A 19,132-nucleotide genomic window follows, 5' to 3' on the forward strand; every position below is an offset into this window, starting at 1 on the left:
CAATTCCCACACAGGGACACACTGAGCCCAACCCCTTGGGGTTTTGGGGCTTTTCTTTTTGGTTTTGGTGTTTAATAAAAGCAGCTCATTGGAGATCAATTTAGCCTTTTAATACCTTTCAGATAAGGAAATCTGCTGCAGCAGCAATTCTCTCCCTACCTTAATTAATTCCTAAACATATCACAAGCTGGAAGTGCATGTTTTATGAATCTTGGTTGACCTCCTGGTGCAGAAATGATGACACAGATGTTGTGCCTTCTTCACTACTTCATTACTCATGTTACACTCAGGGTTTTTTTTCCCCCCAGTTGAGCTGGCTGACAGGAGCTCCAATGCTGCCATCAGCAAGACAGGCTGCAAGGTGCCAGAGTACGGCTCAAGCAACGTTTTGCATCCACCAGAGCACCTGGATCCACTGGAATGGCCAGCCATCCCGCCGGACATGCCACCATGCAAGCTGCGAGCACGTGGTTGGGAGGGAAGTAAATCCTTTGGAAGGTTTTCTACTAAAGAGGACAAAACACTGCTAGGTAGGAACATGAGACACCACTCAAACGATGGCCATGGAGAGGGGAACGCCAGAGCAGAAGGAGCCCACATGTGGTTGTGTCCAAAGCCTGCGGGACTTGGAGTGAGCCCTCAGAGAGCTGTTTGCTGGGAGGACAGGAATCATCCCAGCTCTGCAATAGGTTTCAGTCCCTTCTCCCCTCCCGCCGAGATAAGCCCAGTTGCCCTGGTACGACATTACATCCACCTATGGGAAGGAGAATAACCCCTGCCAGCACACACAGATAGGGAGGCAATTGGGCTCGCACAGATTTTGGAGAAGACCTCGGCGTGTCCAACATGCTGGATGGATGCTGTGTTCAGGGCAGCCGAGGCACCGAGGGGCTCGTCCCCGCCAGGGGACGGCTGCCATCGCATCCAACGACTGCGCAGGACACGCACGGTGCCACCCACGCCACGGTTTGTGCAGCCAAGCTGGAAGCCCGGAGCCTGATGAAACACAGGCTCCCCCAGGAACCGAGGGCAGTGGAGGGAGGGAGAGCTGCGATGGGTCACAGTAACGGCAAAAAAAGGTGGGGGGGGGAAGCAAATCAATGTATTTGTCATAGCCCTCGCTGGGCGACGGCAGCTTCAGAAAGAAGAGGGCAGCAGCTCATAAAGCCTCATTTGCTCTCAGATATTCTTGCGGCGCTTAAGAACCTCAAGAGCTGCCCCATCCGCATGAGGGACCGCGGTGGCCGGGGCCCACCCACGTGGTACATCGGGCACACAGGACCCTTCCCAGCTCCACTTCAGAGCAGGATGCTAAATCAGAGCGAAGCGTTTAAGAGCACACTTTACACCCGGCTCAGAGGCTGACGGAGCCCAGCGCCAACGGCTGATCATAAGGGAAACATCAGGATGCATAAGTACAAGAAGAAAAAAGGAAACGCGTATAAATAAGAGCTGAAAAAAATCCGCTGGGAGACCTAGAAACCAGCAGTTAGCTTGGCTACTGCCAGTAACAGCCAGCAGAAAGTAGGCATTAAAAATAAAAAATAATAATATAAAAAAAAGCAGCCTGATGAGGTCTGGTCACCTTTTATTCCAGACACTGAAATGCTCCCTTGCAGGGCGATGCGACAAGATGAAACAAGGCTTTTGCTTGTTACTTTTCCTCAAAAAAAAACATCCACCTTATTTCTGCTGGAGCTGGACCAGAGGCAACACATAGCTCATTTGAACATCCGCTCACCACGCAGGCTCGGATCCACGCAGGTCCCGGCTCGGATCCCCCCACAGCCAGGGCTTTTACCAGCATCACTCACAGGGGTTTAAGGGAGGAAAACCCATCCCTCCTCCAGCGGGATGGGATGCGGCTTTGCATCCTCTTCCCACATCTGCATCCTGGGTATCCACAGGGCTGGGAGGACCGATGGGCGCGATGGTCCTGCCAAAGGTCCGGAGATGGGTCAACGCAGAGATAAGACAGGCCGGTCCTACCCGTCCCCGCTCCTCCACGTCCCCAGAGCCCCGCAAATAAACCGCCATCTACAGCCAACGCTGCCGGACGCGACCCCGGGTCTGACTTTACCACGCCGCAGAGCGGTAATTAAATCAAGATGGACACAAGATGGTGGGGAAAAGCAGAAAAAATAAATATCTCTTATGTTTTGTGAAATTCAGCAATTTACAAGGCTGGAATAATTAGTGGTTTAAAATGTTTTGACACAAGCAGCCCCAATAATCATGATAAATCATATCAGGCATATGCCCAGATCCTTGAAGTGACAGATGACAAACAGAGCAGCGACAAGACGCTCCATCACGCGGGGAATCATTGAGTTAATGGAAGAATTATTGCTTCTGAAATCCACTCCAGTCCTATTGTGGGGAACATTCCAATTTATCAAAGCCAAATGAACATTAATTGCTGCAGCCTGGTAAGTTTTCGAGCTGCTGTGACCTTCATTGAATTTTAATCCAAAACAGATAAGATTTACTTCCACACAAGAGGAAACAACACAATTAAACCCAAATGACAGCTAAGATTATGGGAAAAAAACACAACAGGCGTAATGACAAAAATATTGATTCCTTTCTACTTGACACTGCGCAAAAAAAAAAGGTAAATAAATAAAATCTAACATTTGCATATTTGTTCCCCCCCCCCCGCTTCCTCCCTTCTTTTCATTTGGGAGACAAATTTCAGATGCTCAAGCCAAGAGGAAAGGGGTGGCAGACAGTAATGGAGACTGAATTCCCTTTAACTGCAGTAATTAATGTTATGTCTCACTGGGGAGAGATTAAGAAAAAACAGTGAGGAAAGGAGGGAAAAAAAAAAATAAATAAATCGAGTATTATTTTGCTGTCAAAGATGCCCTTGGGCTCAGGGAGGGAGGTGCGAAGTGGGTCACGGTCAGCCAATGCCCACAGCTTTTGTGGGGACAGATGGTGGCCCCAGGGACACAGACACCGGTGGCCCCTTTCCTGCTGCACTGGAAGCAAACCCCCCCCGAACCTGAAAAAAAAAAAAAAAAAAAATCACACCCCGACAGGCAAAAACCACTGGAAGAAGGAGTAAACCCAGGATTTACACACACCCCCGGCGCCCCCACATAGGCCAGAACGACCAGCCAAGTTCATAAACATCTCCAGAAATCCAAACTAACGTCCCCGTCAGAGGGAGCTCGGCTTGGAGATGCCTCACTGCCCAATAAAGCTTTGAAGAGCACTCCCGAAGCGTGGGATTAGCGAGATCCCCCAGGCAAACCTTCCCCGGCTCTCTATAACTCAGCCAGAGGACGAGGAGACAGGTAAAAGCGAGTGTTACAGCCACTTAAAGGAGATGGAAGGAAGCACTTTCCCATGTCTCCTCCTGTCCCCCGTAGCGAGATGCTAGGCTGATGATGGACGGGGCACGCAGAGCCTGCACGCCACGGCAGCGCCGGGGGGATGAAACTCCTCCTGCATAGCAGGAATGGTGTTTTAGTCTAGAGAACATGTGGGAGACGTCGGGCTTTATGGTAGGAAGAGGAAGGAAAAGTATTTGAAGAGGTGGAAGGAGGTCCCGGGGCCGTCCAGCCGCAGGGAGGCAGGAGGAGGGATGCGCGCAGGGGAGGACAGGAGCGGGTACCACACACTGGGTCCCCCAGCCACGGGGAGCCCCGCTGCCAGGGAGGCTCGAGGGATGGGGGCTCACCGGGGTGGCCATTTCGATGGGCCCCGGGAGGGAAGGAAAGGCGTGGGAAAGGGGCCTGAGAAGCTCCTGCAGGCTCAAAGGAAATATTTCACCCAAGAAACCAAAGACTTTCGCCTCATTTTACTTGAGCTGCAAGAACTCCACGCGGTCCTGAGGTGGGGGGAGGGAAAAAAAAAAAAAAAACACACAAAAAACACACACAACACACATTTATCTCCTGCTAGTAACTCAAAACTTGGCTCGGGTTCACTCAAAAAGTTCATGAATCTTCTAAAAAAAAAAAAAACCCAACAAAAAAAAAAAACTGGGCAAAGTTTCAAGTCGGTGCTGCAATCCTGACCCAGGGAAGAAACATCCTGGGTTTCTGCCTCCCCAAGGAGACACGTCCAGCTCATACCCTGTCCCGGATCCACATCCTTGTCTGGGACCTCAGCTGCCGTTGCAAGGAGTATCAGGATCTAGAAGGAAAGTGGGATCACGGCTCATTCTGTGTAGGAGGAGCACTTCTCCTGTCTTCCCCTTGCGTGCAGGAGGGGCTCAGGGCACGAGTTAACTCTCGCAACAAAGCCGCGGATGCTCCCATGCTACGGGCTTCAGCGAGATGGGGCAAAGCATGTCTTCCCGGGCTATCCCCGGACGAGAGTGTGAAAATCCTGCTGCCGTACGCACAGCGCTGCCCCCAGCTCCACCCGCCGGCATCCCGGCTCCCGCGCCCCGAGGGACACCGCATCCAGGCTCCAGGCAGCAATTTCTCAAAGAATCTCATTTCTCTCTCCAAAGCATCAATCCGTTACAATCATCATGTGGTTTTTGTTTTGGGGTTTTTTTTTTTTTTTTTTTTTTTTTTTTTTTAAAGAAAGATCAGCTTCAGCAAGGTCCGAGTCCAAGACTGAATCTCCCCCTATTAAAGAAAACCTGCATTTGGAGCGACTGCAGCTATCGCCAGGCTCCGGAGCCAGCGTCCTCCTGCAGCTTCCTCCCCATGGCACAGGTTTGCCCACAACAACCAAGCAATCCCACACTCAAACCAGCTCAAAAATGAGCTTTTCGCACCCCAGACTTGCATTTTGCTGTCTTCATTTCTTGCTCTCTCACTTAATTTTTCAGGCTTATTTTCTGAGTATTACCAGTTTTACCTTCCACCCCCCACCCTCCCCCAAAACTCCATCACACTGACATTTTTAGAGGGACGTAACAGCATTCCCAATCCAACCCAGTACACTGCAGTCCCCGATTCCTCCCCCTGCTACCACACTGCATCGCATCTTCCTCGACAGCCCTAACGCGAAGCCTCTGTCTGTGCTCACATGAACTCGGTGCCCAATCGAAAGCCCCACTGACAAGGGCCGAGACGCTCAAAAAAGCTGATTTAAGGTGTAAAAGTCAAATAGCCGCTTGTTCACATGGAAAAATAAAGGCTTTGTGCAGCCACCGTCTCTGCTCCTCCTTCCAAAACGAAGGACAGAAGGTGTGGAGATGACACACGGCTTCCGAGATACGAACTGATGCACCTTTTGCAGAGGGTTCCTGCGATGGGATCCCCAGTCCTATAAAAGGCTTTCTTTGGGCAAATAGGTGACACGCGTATACACAGGCTCTACAAACCTAACTTCTCTTTTCTTTTGACGGGATAGTTTATCCCAATGGGAGTTATGGGACAATACATTTAGTCCCATTTTACAGACGGAGCTCTAAGACACAGAGTGATGACGGACCAGATCCAAATATGCAGGCAACCACCTCATAACATACTGAAATAAGCATTTTAAAAGGCAACAGAGCACACACATGATATGCTAATAAAAGGTCACACAAACACCTGAGATGGAGATATGCAAAGCATCTGGATCATCTTTTTACTTTTAGGTGAGGCTCATCCTTTGCAAAAGAAGCACACTGCACCGCCACCCATGCCCACTCAAAAGGCAAAATTCAGCTTCAGAAACCTTCAAGAAGAAATGACCAAGCCCAAAATCTTGCCTTTTCGCAAGCCCAAATGCAAGACCAAGGAGAAATACTCCCCTAACACATCTCGCCAGTTGCCAGCAGAGGCAGGAGGAGCCACAAGCTTCCTTCTTACCCTCCCAACAGCTTCTTCCCTACAAACTGTTGTTTTATTTTATTTCATTTTCTTAAAAGACCATCCACTCTTTGTTTTCCTGGCCCATTCAAACACATCTCTCCCTCTCTGGAGGCCCAACTGAGAAGGGACATGGACATTTGCAAACCAGACTCATGCTCCTGCTCCTTTATCACCACCCTCCCACTATGACCTGGCTGCCAGCCAGCGTCCCCTCCCAGACCGTCCTTTGTCCCCTCCGATGCCACTGGCAGCTTTGACTCACCATGACTGAGATATGAAGAATGTGCATCTGCTCCTCCACGATCTCCGAAGGCTCCTGGAGGCTGGGGGGGGTGGCCCGGGAGAGCTGCTCGGCGCTGCTCATGGAGACGTGGAAGTAGAGGGTGCCATTCTCCAGCCACTGCTGCTTCCAGTGCACCAGCGAGATGTCAGCCACCGTCCCCGACATCTCTGCAGGGACAAAACACGCAACTGAGGACCAGTTTTCTCCACCGTGACAAAAGGTGGTATTCTCAGCAGTCCTGGAAATCAGGACTTTTGAGACATACCCCTAGTACTGCTTTTGATCTGCAGGATGAGCTTGAGCATTTTTTTTATTTTTTTTTTTTTGGCCTCTATCTACTATTTCGCCATAAATGAACAGTAACAGTTGTCTTCCTTAATAAAAAGCAAAGGGCTAGGAAGCGCCTTGGGATTTCTGGACTAGAAAGGCAACATCAGTAAAGAACACATTGCACAAGGTGCCTTTAACCCCCTACAGTTCTCCCAGCAAAACAAGAGGAAGAAGTTCCTAGAGGGCTGCAGCGAGGCCCGGGCGTGGGTCAAGGCCCAGCATGGGGTGGAAAGAGGATGCATGGTGCCAGGCAAGCCAAAATGCAGACATCAGCACACCCTCTGCCCACATTTACAACGGAAACCTTCTTCCAGGTAGCAAGGTGGCACTAGAGCCATCTTCAGTCCCAGTACAGACCAATGAGCGCCAGAAAGAAGAGATAACCCCCGACTTGACAAATATCTATTGACCTTGGAGTTGCAGGTCTATTGGTCTTCCTCTGCAACCTCCTGTTAGTTTTCCATCCCACTCGATCCCGATTTACAGCCTAAGCACCCTGGAAGCTGGGATTACAGCATCCCGGCTCACACATCCACGGCGGCAGCTTCCCCTGCCTTTGGGCATCACTCCTGGATAATTAGAGGCTCAGACACCTCTCCAAGCCATGTATCCAAAAGCCATTCCCAAGCCTGTGGCGCCAGAGCCAGCAGCTCGCAGGCTCAGCTGCGGCAGGCACAGGCAGGAGCGCTGACAGCTCCACAGCTGCCCATCAAGTTTTAAACGCATCTCTGCAAAGAACGGCTTTGGCAGTTTAGCAACCGAATCAAAACCGAAAAAAAAATACTAGCACAAAATGAGCCAAAATATTTCTCCTTCCACCACCTCTTTTTTTTCCTGTTTGTTTTTCCATTTGCAATATAAGCAATGGGAAGCAAGTCAGGTCCTCTTAGTCACCAGGCCCACGGCTTCGGCAATCACCCGCTTTGCAGGAGACCCAAATTAAATTCCCTTGTGTTTGGGAAGAGCAACCAGCTATAACACACCGTGTCCTGCAATCCATACGGCGTGTCTGCTCCAGAAAGGCTGGCAGCATGAGTCCAGGTTTCCCTGGCACCGCGGTGGGAATGGAGACCAGGTCCTCCTCCACACCTTGGCCGCGGAGCATCACTCATCAGAGGGTCAGCGGGGAGGACGGGGATTGTTCTCCTGCGGGAAAAGCGGCCAGGGAACGGTGGAGGCATTTTGTATTTCATTTTCCTGAACGCAGTTGGGCAAAAGCACATCCAGTTCCAGCTCCCAGTGGAGACAAAGCCCAGCTGAGGCCATCCTTCCAGCATCCAAAGGGGGCCTACAGGAAGGATGGAGAGGGACTCTGGATCAGGGAGTGTAATGACATGACGAGGGGTAACGGTTTCAAACTGGAAGAGAGGAGACTTAGATTGGGTATCAGGAAGAAATTCTTTGCTGTGAGGGTGGTGAGCCCCTGGCCCAGGTTGCCCCATCCCTGGAGGGGTTCAAGGCCAGGCTGGATGAGGCTTTGAGCAGCCTGGTCTGGTGGGAGGTGTCCCTGCCCAGGGCAGGGGGGTTGGAACTAGAAGATCTTTAAGGTCCCTTCCAACCCAAACCATTCCATGATTCTAGGATCCTAAGGAGTCACCCACACGTTTCAGGACAAGATGCTTCAAGACACTTGGGTGCTGGCTCAGGAGCAGCCACACAGGTGACAAGACCAGGTGCTTCCACTTCTACAGGCCCAGGTCTCAACCCAGCAAAAAAAAAAAAAAAAAAAAATAAAACCCCCTCTCGATCCTTCAGGACCAATTTTTCTTACCCCTGAAATCAATACATGTTCCAGAAGCAGGCTCCTGGCTTTCCGCTATAGATTAAAATGAAGCTCCCAGAGAAGTCCCCATCGTGCCATGGTCCTGCAGGACCCCCCACGCTGCACCAGTGGAGGGCAGGGACAAGGTGACCCCGTTAGCACCAGCTCCCTGATTCAGCACCTCACTAATGACACTACTGACACACCTGAGCCGGCTGCACTGTCACCTGCATCTAATCGCAGGGCTGTGCTCGTTACCCCTGCCTCCCTGGCACGGCGCCCCTCCTCATCCCCAACCTCCAGCCGCATCTGAGCGCTCAAAAGGGAATAAACTGAACCACTCCGGAGCATGCCCGCAATCCGTCAAGAGCCCACGCTTGCGTTTCGGAGGGTCCGCGTGAACTCCCTGTCATGCCTCTGTGACTGCAACGAGCTGACTCCCAATAATCCCCCCCCTCCTTTGACATAAATAGCTGTTTGCTGGAGCAAAGCGGTAGCAAGAGGTGTTGCTTCCACTCTTTCCCCTGTGGATCCAGCCAGCCCCGGTGGCTCCCCAGAACAGCAGCCCACGCAACACCCAGGAATCTATTAAAATAAAGAGTTTTGTGTCTCTCGCTTCCGAAGAGGCTAAAGTTTCTTATAGTGGCAAAACTACGAACAAAACTAGAGGAATATCAGGGCTGCTTAATTGCAGCCGTTCGCCCAGCAGTATTTCAAAGGTCTGTGCTGAATGGCATCTCCTTGTCTATCAAAAATTGCAACAAATGCTGCTTTTAGGACTAAAAGCAGCAACTCAGCTTCAGGATAGAGATCACAAGCTCTTCTACAGAGGCAAACAGGCCTTGGGACAGCACAAAAGCACCAAGAGACAGGACTGGTTCTGCAAAGCCATCTAAATTCAGTTTAGGGGGACAGTCACCCATAGGAGAGGATGATTTTTACAGTATTACACACCCATCACACACACACCCCACACCAAACCTTTCCAAAGGGCTCAGAAAAGGAGATTATATCGCCCAGACCCCAGCACAGACCCGGTGTGTGTACCACCAGGACCCCACCTCTACAGTCCCCAAAGGCTACATCACATTAGGGAAGCAGAGGAGGGGGGGAAAAAAAAAAAAAGAAAAAAAAAAAGCAGCCACCTCCAGGGTCAACGTTTCTCCAAATTTTTTCCCTTGCACACACATTTTTGCATGGGATGTTTAAAAGGATCACAGAGAACATTCCTGGGGAGTGCTGAGATATAGGCAATTTTTTGGATTTTAGCCTAGACTGAAGATAAGCCTGTTTCATTTTCAAAAGGTCTCTTCCCCAAGTAGACGCTTCAATTTAACATTCATTTCACAATTTTAAGCAAACCCAGCAGCCAGGCAATTGACTTGCCAGGCCCGGGTACCATTTACCATACGCTTATAAATACCTGTATGCTTTTCACCCCTGCCGCCCCTGTTGCAGGAAACCCGGCCATTACCGCTCCCAGCATTGCCAGGACATCGCGAGCCTTCAATCAGATTCGCCGCTCGCGGAAAAAGAAAAGCCTTTTTTAAGCCCTGTTGGCTGCTGAACCCTTCAATATCCAAAGGCAGGGAAGTTTCTTGGCCTCACATACTTGACATGAATATTACACTGCCTGTGTTTCACCGGACACGCATTGTCACTCCACTATCTACACGGTAGTTACAGCAGCGATAGCCCGTCCATCAGAAAGGATGCAATAGTCTGCGGCAAGATTGCCTGTTATCAGAGCTTTCAAATGCTTTTGGAACAAATTAAGGGCATTCCTGCACCAAAATAGAACGAGATACAGCTCAAGTTTTAAATGGGCAGCAATAGAAAAGCGCTTGTAGCCTATAGCTATTTATCTAGCAGACAGGGAGCTCTCTGCCAGGGTTCAAACGCAGCTTCATGAGTAAAGCACCGAGCAAAAGAGCCAAACGGACCACGAAACATCTGCCATCTTCCTACCTGCTCACTGCACCCAGAAGTGAAGAGACAACGAGGGTCCTCCTTCCACACAGCAGCCAGCCAGGCCCCTTCTCTCCCCCACCCAAAGCCCCCAGGCCACCACCTTTCTCCATCCCAGAGAACCTGAGGAGCACATTCCCCCTGCGACGCCGGCAGAAATGTCTCCTCTCCGGCCTCTCCTGGCTGCCTGCCCCCAGCTGCCCCTCGTCTCCCATCACACAGCTCAGCTGAGCCCAAGGGCAGGTCCCACCACCACCTGACCGTGGGCTTAAATTAAGAAACAGGCACACAGAGCCTTTTCTGCCCTTCCTCAGGCTCTGGGTCCCATAAAACTCCAATTTCCATGCTTTCCTTGGAAATCAATCAAAACCTTTCCTGGGGCTCAGCCCCCGACCTGGGCTGGTGCCCATCAGAAGGTCACCTGCCCAGGGGACGGCAGCGGCCACAGCGAGATCCCTCCCGACTGATTCTCCAGTTCCGTTCTTCCCTTCGCTGTTGCTGCAGCCCTCCCAGATAAACATTTCACTGAAGTCTTCAACTCGCATTACGATCAAACTTAAAAGCAAAAAAGGGCCTAAATGCATTTGGTTGGGAACCAAGACGATTCCCATAAAAGCAGATTATGCTGACATGATGACTATAAAATGAAACAGCAGATATGAAAGTTGGAGGATTGTTACTCCATGCCTTGGGGCTCCTGGCCGCCTTATCCATCTCCTCCCTCCTCTTCTGTGGTACCGCAGGCAGGAGCAGGCAGAGATAGCCTTTTCACCCCTGCCTGCTCCAAGGCAGGCTGCCAGCGTTCAAACATCCACTACCTCCCCCCAGCCCCCCTCCCCCTTTCCTCCCCGAAACCTTATGCAATGCTTCAACACTCATCACTTATTCGGGAAGGCTGCAGCCCTGCCTTATCTGTCATGGCGTTTTACAAAGCCCGTTGTGTATTTAATTGGCTTGTTCTTGCTAATCTGCCATGATTACTGTGTTTTTATTTAATTCTTGAAGGTCATTATTAAAATAAGCCATTTTGCTTACCAGCAGTTCATCCCCGCGTGGTTCCCCACCCCCCAATAACCAAACCCTCCTCGTGCTTCCCCGCTCCCCGGCGCTGCTCTGACCCTGGGACCCGCCGGACACCTTGGCACTAAGGACCAAATCCTTGGTGTGACCAGCGGGAAGCCCGTGAGTCATTTCCAGTGAGCAGATCCAGGCTCCTCCTGCCTTTTTCCCTCCCCACCAGCTTCACCCCAGCAGGGCCCGCAGCCAGACTTCCTCAGCTCACCTGCACAACCCTTAAGCCGTTGGCAGGGGGAAAGCTGGAGATCTGTCTAGCGATTATATTTCCTTTCTACGGCGGGCTGAGAAACACCATCCGGCCTCGCACAAAAAGCCAGCGCTGACAACGGCACCGTCCTCTTCTTGCCCGTGCGTCACCCCTAATCCCGCAACCCCAATTCTCCGGCGATTAGTCCAGGGGCTCTTCGGAGTTAATGTTCTCCAGAGGCGCCAACCTCCGCTAAAGTGTTAGTTTATAGATTCTTCGGTGCTAGCTACCACTTATGCTAATAAACTAAATTTATGCAGAAAGTCATAAACAGCGAGCTCTCCCCAGTGCCCTTGCCAGCGCAGGATTGCTCCCCGCAGAATAGATCATCGCTCTCTGTGCAGACTAGCTCCAAAACGGCTCCAGTAATGGGGCTTCCCCCCTGCTCCCCGGGGGACTATTCCGCAGTCAAACAGGCCCTAACAGTTCTAAGGGTTTGGGTCTTTTGGTGGCAATGCGGTGGTTTGGTTTTTTTAATCCCAATCATTAGCTCAGTTCATTTATTATTTTCTTTTTCCCCCTTCCCCTCTGCTCATTTTTTAACGTGTTCCTTCCCTTCTACATGTACTCCCCTGCTCCCCCCGCAGTACTCCCTTGGGCAACACACAAACGCAGCTGCGGATCATAAAAAGTAATAGAGAAGCTCAGAAGTTTAAGAAGGGGGGAAAAAAAAAAAACGGATGACAAGCTCCCTCTGATCATCTCCTTTCAAAGCCCCTGTCTGGGAGGAACACAGGGCTGCACCCACAGGGCATTTCAGGGGTGGCTTCGGCGCTGTGGGTGTCTGCTGGGACACGGCGCGTGGCCGGGGATGCTGCTGGATGGAGGAGGGTTTCGGGGAGCCTTGGTCTCGGGGTGGTCCATGGGGCACCCCACCAGCGCCGCGGGCAGGCTGGGATGCTCTCTCTGCATCTCCGTCGCTCTGCCAGCAGCATCGCGCGTCTGACATTGGACGGGCAAAATGTCAGGTGCCCCAGGGCCAGAGGGGATTTGCAGTAAAGTGGGTTTGGTTGGTTTTAGGCTTCGCTCAAACGGCCTGGAAGGACAAGAAGGAGAAGTCAGGTTTTGGCCATGTTCCTGCGACCAGCTGCCCCAAAGATGTGATAAGAGCTGAGCTGCCACCAAAGGGTCCCTGTCAATCAGAGCAGCGTGACAGAAGGTGAGGGCGGATCCCAACCTCAACAGGAACCCAAAACTCAAGAAAGCCTCCCCAGTTCAAATGGGAGCTTGCCTCTTGCCCCGTCCAGGCTGGAGAGCACAGCGGTGAGGGCAACCCCAGGGCAGAGCACCATCCCAGGATGAACTGGTGCTCGCCAGGGATGGCCCCACCGGCCCCACCTCACCATCCAGGGCAGGTGACAGACGAAACACCAGCACAACCACCTGCTCCGTCACCGCTGCGAGCCGACAATGTGCCTCCGTGCAGCCCCAGGGCATCCGCCCTTCAGCCCCAGGCAGCGCACAGCCCCATCCCGCGCTGCCCAGGGCCGCGCCAGCAAGCGCAGAAAGCCGCGACGAGGAGGTGGTGTGCCCACCTTCCCAGGGCCCTGGCCAAAATTCCTTCCCAAAGACTTCAGAAAAGTCTGCGAAGGGCTTTGCACGGACTCTGCCCCGTGCAGGCGTGATTCCCAGGTTGAGTTTGTCGATGCTTCTGGCAACAGCGAGGAGGCACCAAGCACCCCAGCAACTCTTCCCTCATGAACACCAGTACCCCCTGGTTTCTAGAAGAGCTGGAAGCCTCTCACATGCAGCTCAGCTCGTGGGCTTGAAGACCTACACCCGTTAACCAGTAAAACTCTCACCGCCAGCAGTGATTTGGTGGGAGCAAGGTCCACATCTGCACCCCCAAGGCAGAGGTACGTGGCACCCCTTCGCCTGGTGCTCTCCCCAAGCCCACTCACCTTTGCAGAAAAAGGGATTGTCATCCTGCACTTGGCACGAAGCGGGACACACACAGCCCAGGGTGGCTGAGGGGGATGTAAGGGAATAAATGCGTTGAGCCGGTAAATTCAGCCACCGGCACTTGAAGTCAGACAGCGAGTCCCAACACAAGGAGAGCTCTCCTCGCTGCCACCGCTTTTCACCATCGAGCCATCAGAGCCATGCGACGGCACCCGCTGTCCCAAGGGTGGCCCTCAGCATCTGCCCAGCTTCAGCAGGCACCAACGCCAACCCTTACGCTTCCCTGCCCGACTCCGGACTCGGCTCCAGCCCTGCTGGGACAGCCCAGGCAATTCGCTGTGAGCTGGTGTCACACCCATGGGCCCAGCGACAGGACTGGGTTCACTCCCGTTATCGTCGGGAACAACAAACTCAGCCAGGACACTGGGATTCTTCTCGTTCTCTCACCAACCTTATTCATAAACATGGGGTTTGGTGGTGTTTTTTTTTAAAAATAGAATATTTTAGGTAGATGTAATTATTGTGAAATGCAGCAAGAGGTCAGCAGACTGCATCAGCACACAGATGGTCCAAGAGAGGAGACGGGGCTGAGCCGGGAGGACAGAGACAGCCCCTGCCACCGCTCAGCCCCCGCCAACGCTTCCAGACGAGCAGAGGGTCGGGCTGCTCCCCATGCAGCTCTCACTCCTGGCTCTGGAGCCCTCTGCACCCTCCCCACGTCCCTTCGGCCTTTCTAATCACAGGCTTTAGGGTCCCTACATAGGTCAGCGAGCGGATATTGATTTGCCCGCGCTGCCTACAGATCATAATCGGGCTCCACGCACCTTAGAGAAGCTCAGCGCCCGCTCCACGTTCATACAGCTGCTTTGATTGCAATTCAGTCTCCAGTACATTACCCTTATTTATAATGCCAGGGCTTCAGCGTGGCGCCTCAGGCGCTCTAAAATTATTACAGGGCCCTTTTGACTTTCAATTCCCTTCCATTCAATTCCATTTTTATTTGTCAGCAGAGACTCCCATTGACCAGGGGTGGAAGCCAACTGCGTGCAGGCAGCCGGCGCTCCTGCATGTTAAAGCCAATCCTATAGAAATTACTCACCGGCAGCTCAACACAACGGGTCGTCATGGTCTGAACGAGGAACGCCGTGTGGGGCAGAGCAGCCGGGGGTGCTCTTGGGTGCTCCTGGGTCCAGCGTCCTCACGGACATCGTGGCTTGGAGCAGCACCGGGGGGCTCATCCGCAGCCCCTCCACAGTGCCATCCACCCAGCTGATGCAGTACCACCGACAAAAAAGGCGAAGGAAAGTGACTTTAAGCATTAGAGCCCCTCCTGTGTGTCCTGCAGAGATGACAGGGCAGGCGTGCAAGAGGGATGGGTGTGAACCATCCAAAAGGCTGAGGGATTTGGGTCTCTTCAGTCTGGAAAAAAGACGGCTGAGGGGGGATCTTATCAACACTTATAAATACTGAAAGGTGGGTGTCAGGAGGATGGGGCCAGGCTCTTTTCAGTGGTGCCCGGGGACAGGACAAGAGGTAACGGGCACAAACTTGAGCATGGGAAGTTCCACCTCAACATGAGGAGGAACTTCTTTCCTTTGAGGGTGGCAGAGCCCTGGCACAGGCTGCCCAGAGAGGTGGGGGAGTCTCCGTCTCTGGAGACATCCCAACCCCGCCTGGACGCGTTCCTGTGCCACCTGCTCTGGGTGACCCTGCTCTGGACGGGGGCTGGACTGGGTGATCTCCAGAGGGCCCTGCCAACCCCACCATTCTGTGATTCTGGGATTCTGTGAACGCGGTGCCCTGATGCGCAGATTTTGTTTCGCAGCCACCTCCCCTTCCTCCATCCCCAGCCCTCAATTTGGGCACGGGAGTTTGCTCAGGAGGTGTTTTGGGGTTTTACTGAAAAGCTCAAGTCTTGCCCCTTCCCTCCAGGCTCCCGGCTCACCCAAAAGAGGCACAGGGTTCACTTCGGGAAGAGCACCTGAAGGTGCAAGGAAGAAGGAAGAGCCAAGTCTCCCCTCTCGTCACAGGAGAAAGAGCTGCCGGCCCATGATAGTTGCGGCTGTAGGAATTCACGAGGAAAGCTGCCATCGTCTTCTGTTCCCCACTTACTCCAGATCCTCAAAATTAACAAGAGACAGAGCTGATAAATGGGGGGAAAAAGTCTATTTGAAAATCACAAGCACCAGTTTTTGATGGTCCAACTATTAATTCTTGTTGAAGAAATCAATGTCTTTGATGAGGAAGCTTTTCTGCAGGTAACAGGCACACGACGCTGCCAGCCCTGGCCTGTCGCAGTGTTAAGGATGGATTAAATGAGACAGGTTTTTATGAAGACAGTAGGGATTGTCCTGGCTCACGAAACTGAGCGATGAGCAGGGGAGTGGCAGATCTGCCGCATCAGGGCAGGCAGCTCTTCTCGGCCCCGAGCCCTGCAGCGACCTGCTCTGTCCTGCTCCAGGTGCCATCCCGCACCCACTGCCACACAGGACATCTTTCCATCACTGCCCCAGCCCCGCAAAACCCCAGCTTGGCCCCTGCAGGACGACTACAGGCATTAGAGGGTCTATTCCCACTGCACTTGGGCAAGAAGAAAATCCCTAATTAATCTTCAAGCCCAGGCGCCGCCCAGCTAAGCTGAGGTGCCGGTGCTTGGATTGCCATCACCCGCCGCTGCAGATCGCTGCCTGCATGGTGACAACGGGGCTTCGCATGGAGCCTGAACGGATCTGAAGTGTCTAACGACACAACCGGAGGCTACTGAGCAAGAGCTGCTGCCTGCGATAACCACTCGCTTGATTTTTTCACGGCAGTGGAGGGAGAACAAGGGAGGCAGCTGAGCGGGTGGGCAAGGCACGGGCAAGGCATGGGCAAGGTGATGGGATGGTGATGGCAAGGCAAGGGCAAGACCAGGGCAAGACGACGGCAAGGCACCAGCCAGGCAATGACAAGGCACCAGCAAGGCGACGGCAAGCACCGTGTATCACCTGCAGTGGCAGCACGCGGTCCCCGACCAGACGGCACACGCTGGCACATGGAGATGGGGTCGGGTGGGTTCTGCCGATATTTTAACCCAAATCCCACAGCAAAAGGGAGAAGGTGCTGAGCCAGCCCCAGCATCCCTCCCGCTTCCCTGGCCTCGACACCCCAGTGAGGCTGGGGTGGGGACGCCTATTTCCAGGAGAGCCAGCAGCACCGCGAACACAAGCCATGGCAGCGGAGCAGGAGTCGTTATGGCACTAGATACGGCTCGTGCAAAGAGAAAATATACAATTTTTGGAATACTACCCCTACTGTCACCCTCCTCCCTGCGTGGGTGACAGCAGCGACTGGCAACTTCTTCTTTGGCTCTGAGCTTCTGGAGCCGTGAGCTGGGAGCGGACCAGGCCAGGGGGCAGCCCCGAGGGGGCTGTCACACAGGCGAGGGGACAGCCCGGGCAGCGGGGACCGCGCTTCTCTTCCCTGCAAGCTGCGGCAGGGGCAGAAGGGCAACATGACCTATTCGGGTGTCTTGAAGAGCACTGCAAAGCCAGGCAGACTTCACAACAAAGCACAGCGCCACGTTGGCTTTACAGCATCCGCCGTTCTGCACAGCGTATACGCCGGGGAGCGAGCGAATGGCGCCGGCCTCGAGGGGCGAGCATCACTCAGAGCTCGATTAAAACTAGCCAAGTGCTTTATAACCTCTATGCATTTTTAAATGTGTCTCTTTGGGAAACATAGCTCTTAAAATGATCAGGTAGTTTGATAGCTCAGGGCACTGCTCAAACTGTGAAGCCAAGTAATTTTTTCTAGCACGGTTCCTCCACGGACCTCTGCTCCCAATAAACTCCTGAGCACTGGGGGGGTTCCAGTAGAAACTCCCCACGAACCAGGGTGGGATGGGGAAAGGAGGAGAAGAAAGCGGGAAAGAAGAGACGAGGTCTCGCTGCCTTCTAGAGGGACAAACACTAGGATGGTTCCACCTCCTGAGAGATGGACGTCCTTTGCCAAGGAGAAGGGCTGGCTGCTGGCTGGGCATTTTCAGGGAAAAAATAGGTAGTGGATAATAACTTGGGTTCTTCAGCCTATGTGTCACCTGGGGAACCAGGTGGGTGCATCAAAGCCAAGTAGCCCGAAAATTCTGGGCGTACCCTTGCCCAACAGGACAAAAATATCAGTGACCAGAAATGAACATTGGCTGAAGCCCCTTCACGTGAACCATGACAGGGCTCCTACCCTAAAAGTGTCCCTTCTCTCGCTGTCAAGGCAATGGTTAAAAAGGATTAAGGGTCTTAACTTTTCTCCGTGAGGGGCTGCTGAGCCCTCGTTCCCTGGAAAGCCTCCAGTTCCCCGGAAAGCCTCCAGTTCCCCAAAGCCTCCCCGGTACCCAAGGTACCACCCAAGCACCCAAGTTCTGCCTTGGCTACTCACAAACCCCAAATTCAGCTCTTGCTCACAGAAACAAGTTCTTGCAACCTCACAGAAAAATCACTTCTCTCTGAGAGTGCAGTATTACACCTTAACCCAAGGGTGACCTACACGCACCCGGAGGGATGCCATCAGCCCGGGACACACCGACAGCCTCCCGTTGACCAAGGTCCACCGGGTTTCTGCAGGAAAGGAGAGAAGCACAGCAAGGGCAGCCTGCAGCTCCCCAAGGATGCCACCCCGGGGTGCCAGACCCCCTGCTTCAAGCAGGACAGACCCCCCCCGGCAGCCTCAGCAAAGGGCTGCGGTGGGAGGCTGCAAAGCATCAGGCTGCCAGAAGCAAAGAGGTTTATTGAGACGTAGCTGTGCAAATCCTCACCTCTCTCTGGACTGACTCACACCGAAATGAACCGGACTCAAAGCAGCTGATCTAAGAGCACAGACAAGTCGCTGGAGGGCTCAGAAAGTGGCATCCCTAAGATGAGGAGACATTAAAATCCAGAATAATAAAAGCAACCGCATTTATTAAAGCTTCTCGGAGCCTGTGGGCAAAATATTTTTTCCCCATTTAAAAGTGGGTAAGGCAAAAGAGAAGATAAACTATTTGTCAGAGATTAGAAGCGACAAAGTAGCAGAGACCAAAGCCCGAAGCAGCAATGCCCTCTCAAACGCCATCACCACCCCGGCGTGGCACAAGCAGGGTCCCTTTCCCCAGCAGAGCAGGCGCAGGCGCAGGCAACGCCACGTCTTGCACTAAGTATTTCACCTGCTGAAACAGAGAGCGATCCTGGGGCGCTAGAAAACCCTGCCAGGGGTCCCAACCGCCCCGTTACCGTGCGGGGGGTGCCAGCCCTTGTGAGAGGGACAGGGACATGCCTAAGACGGTGCCGGGATGCAATGCCACGTGGATGCCAGCCTGAGCCAGGCACAGGCAGGTCTCCGCTGTGGTTGCCCAGAAGTTCCTCCAGCTCTGGTGGCAGCACGAGCCCCCCGGTGCCACATCTTTCCAAACAGGCAGAGGAGGGCCAGCTTTGCTGTCACTGCAGCCCTGCAGAACCCTTGACAACTTACCGTCACCCCACACCACCCCATATGGTCCCAATTCCTTCCCCAACCAGGGTGCCTGGTGTTCCCCAAAGGTGGAAATGTTTCATGAGGCTCTTCCTGCCCCCCCCATCCTTCCCACCCATCATAGCAATGGGGCTACCACCCCGTTCCAGACCTTCATCCCTATTTTCCCCTTCCCATCAAGTTCAGATTGCATTCCCATCATTCCCAATCATTCCCATCACTGCACCCCATTAGGAAAGGCTAATCCACATCCCCATTACCAGCGGACCCGGTGCCCCCATCATTACCACACCATTAGATCCAAAAGCAGC

The 19,132-nt window shown here is 53.1% G+C and overlaps 1 protein-coding gene across 1 annotated transcript in view; it reads right to left on the minus strand.

Annotated features, from left to right (window-relative positions):
* Positions 1-19,132, minus strand: part of ASTN2 (astrotactin 2) — a 374,972-nt gene that overhangs the window by 308,761 nt on the left and 47,079 nt on the right. Inside the window, exon 2 of the mRNA XM_063352726.1 lies at positions 6,034-6,221. Coding sequence (XP_063208796.1) covers positions 6,034-6,221 — 188 coding nt within the window. The remainder of the gene's footprint in view (positions 1-6,033; positions 6,222-19,132) is intronic.

The sequence above is a fragment of the Chroicocephalus ridibundus genome, chromosome 15 (genome assembly GCF_963924245.1).
Source record: "Chroicocephalus ridibundus chromosome 15, bChrRid1.1, whole genome shotgun sequence".
Lineage (NCBI taxonomy): Eukaryota > Metazoa > Chordata > Aves > Charadriiformes > Laridae > Chroicocephalus > Chroicocephalus ridibundus.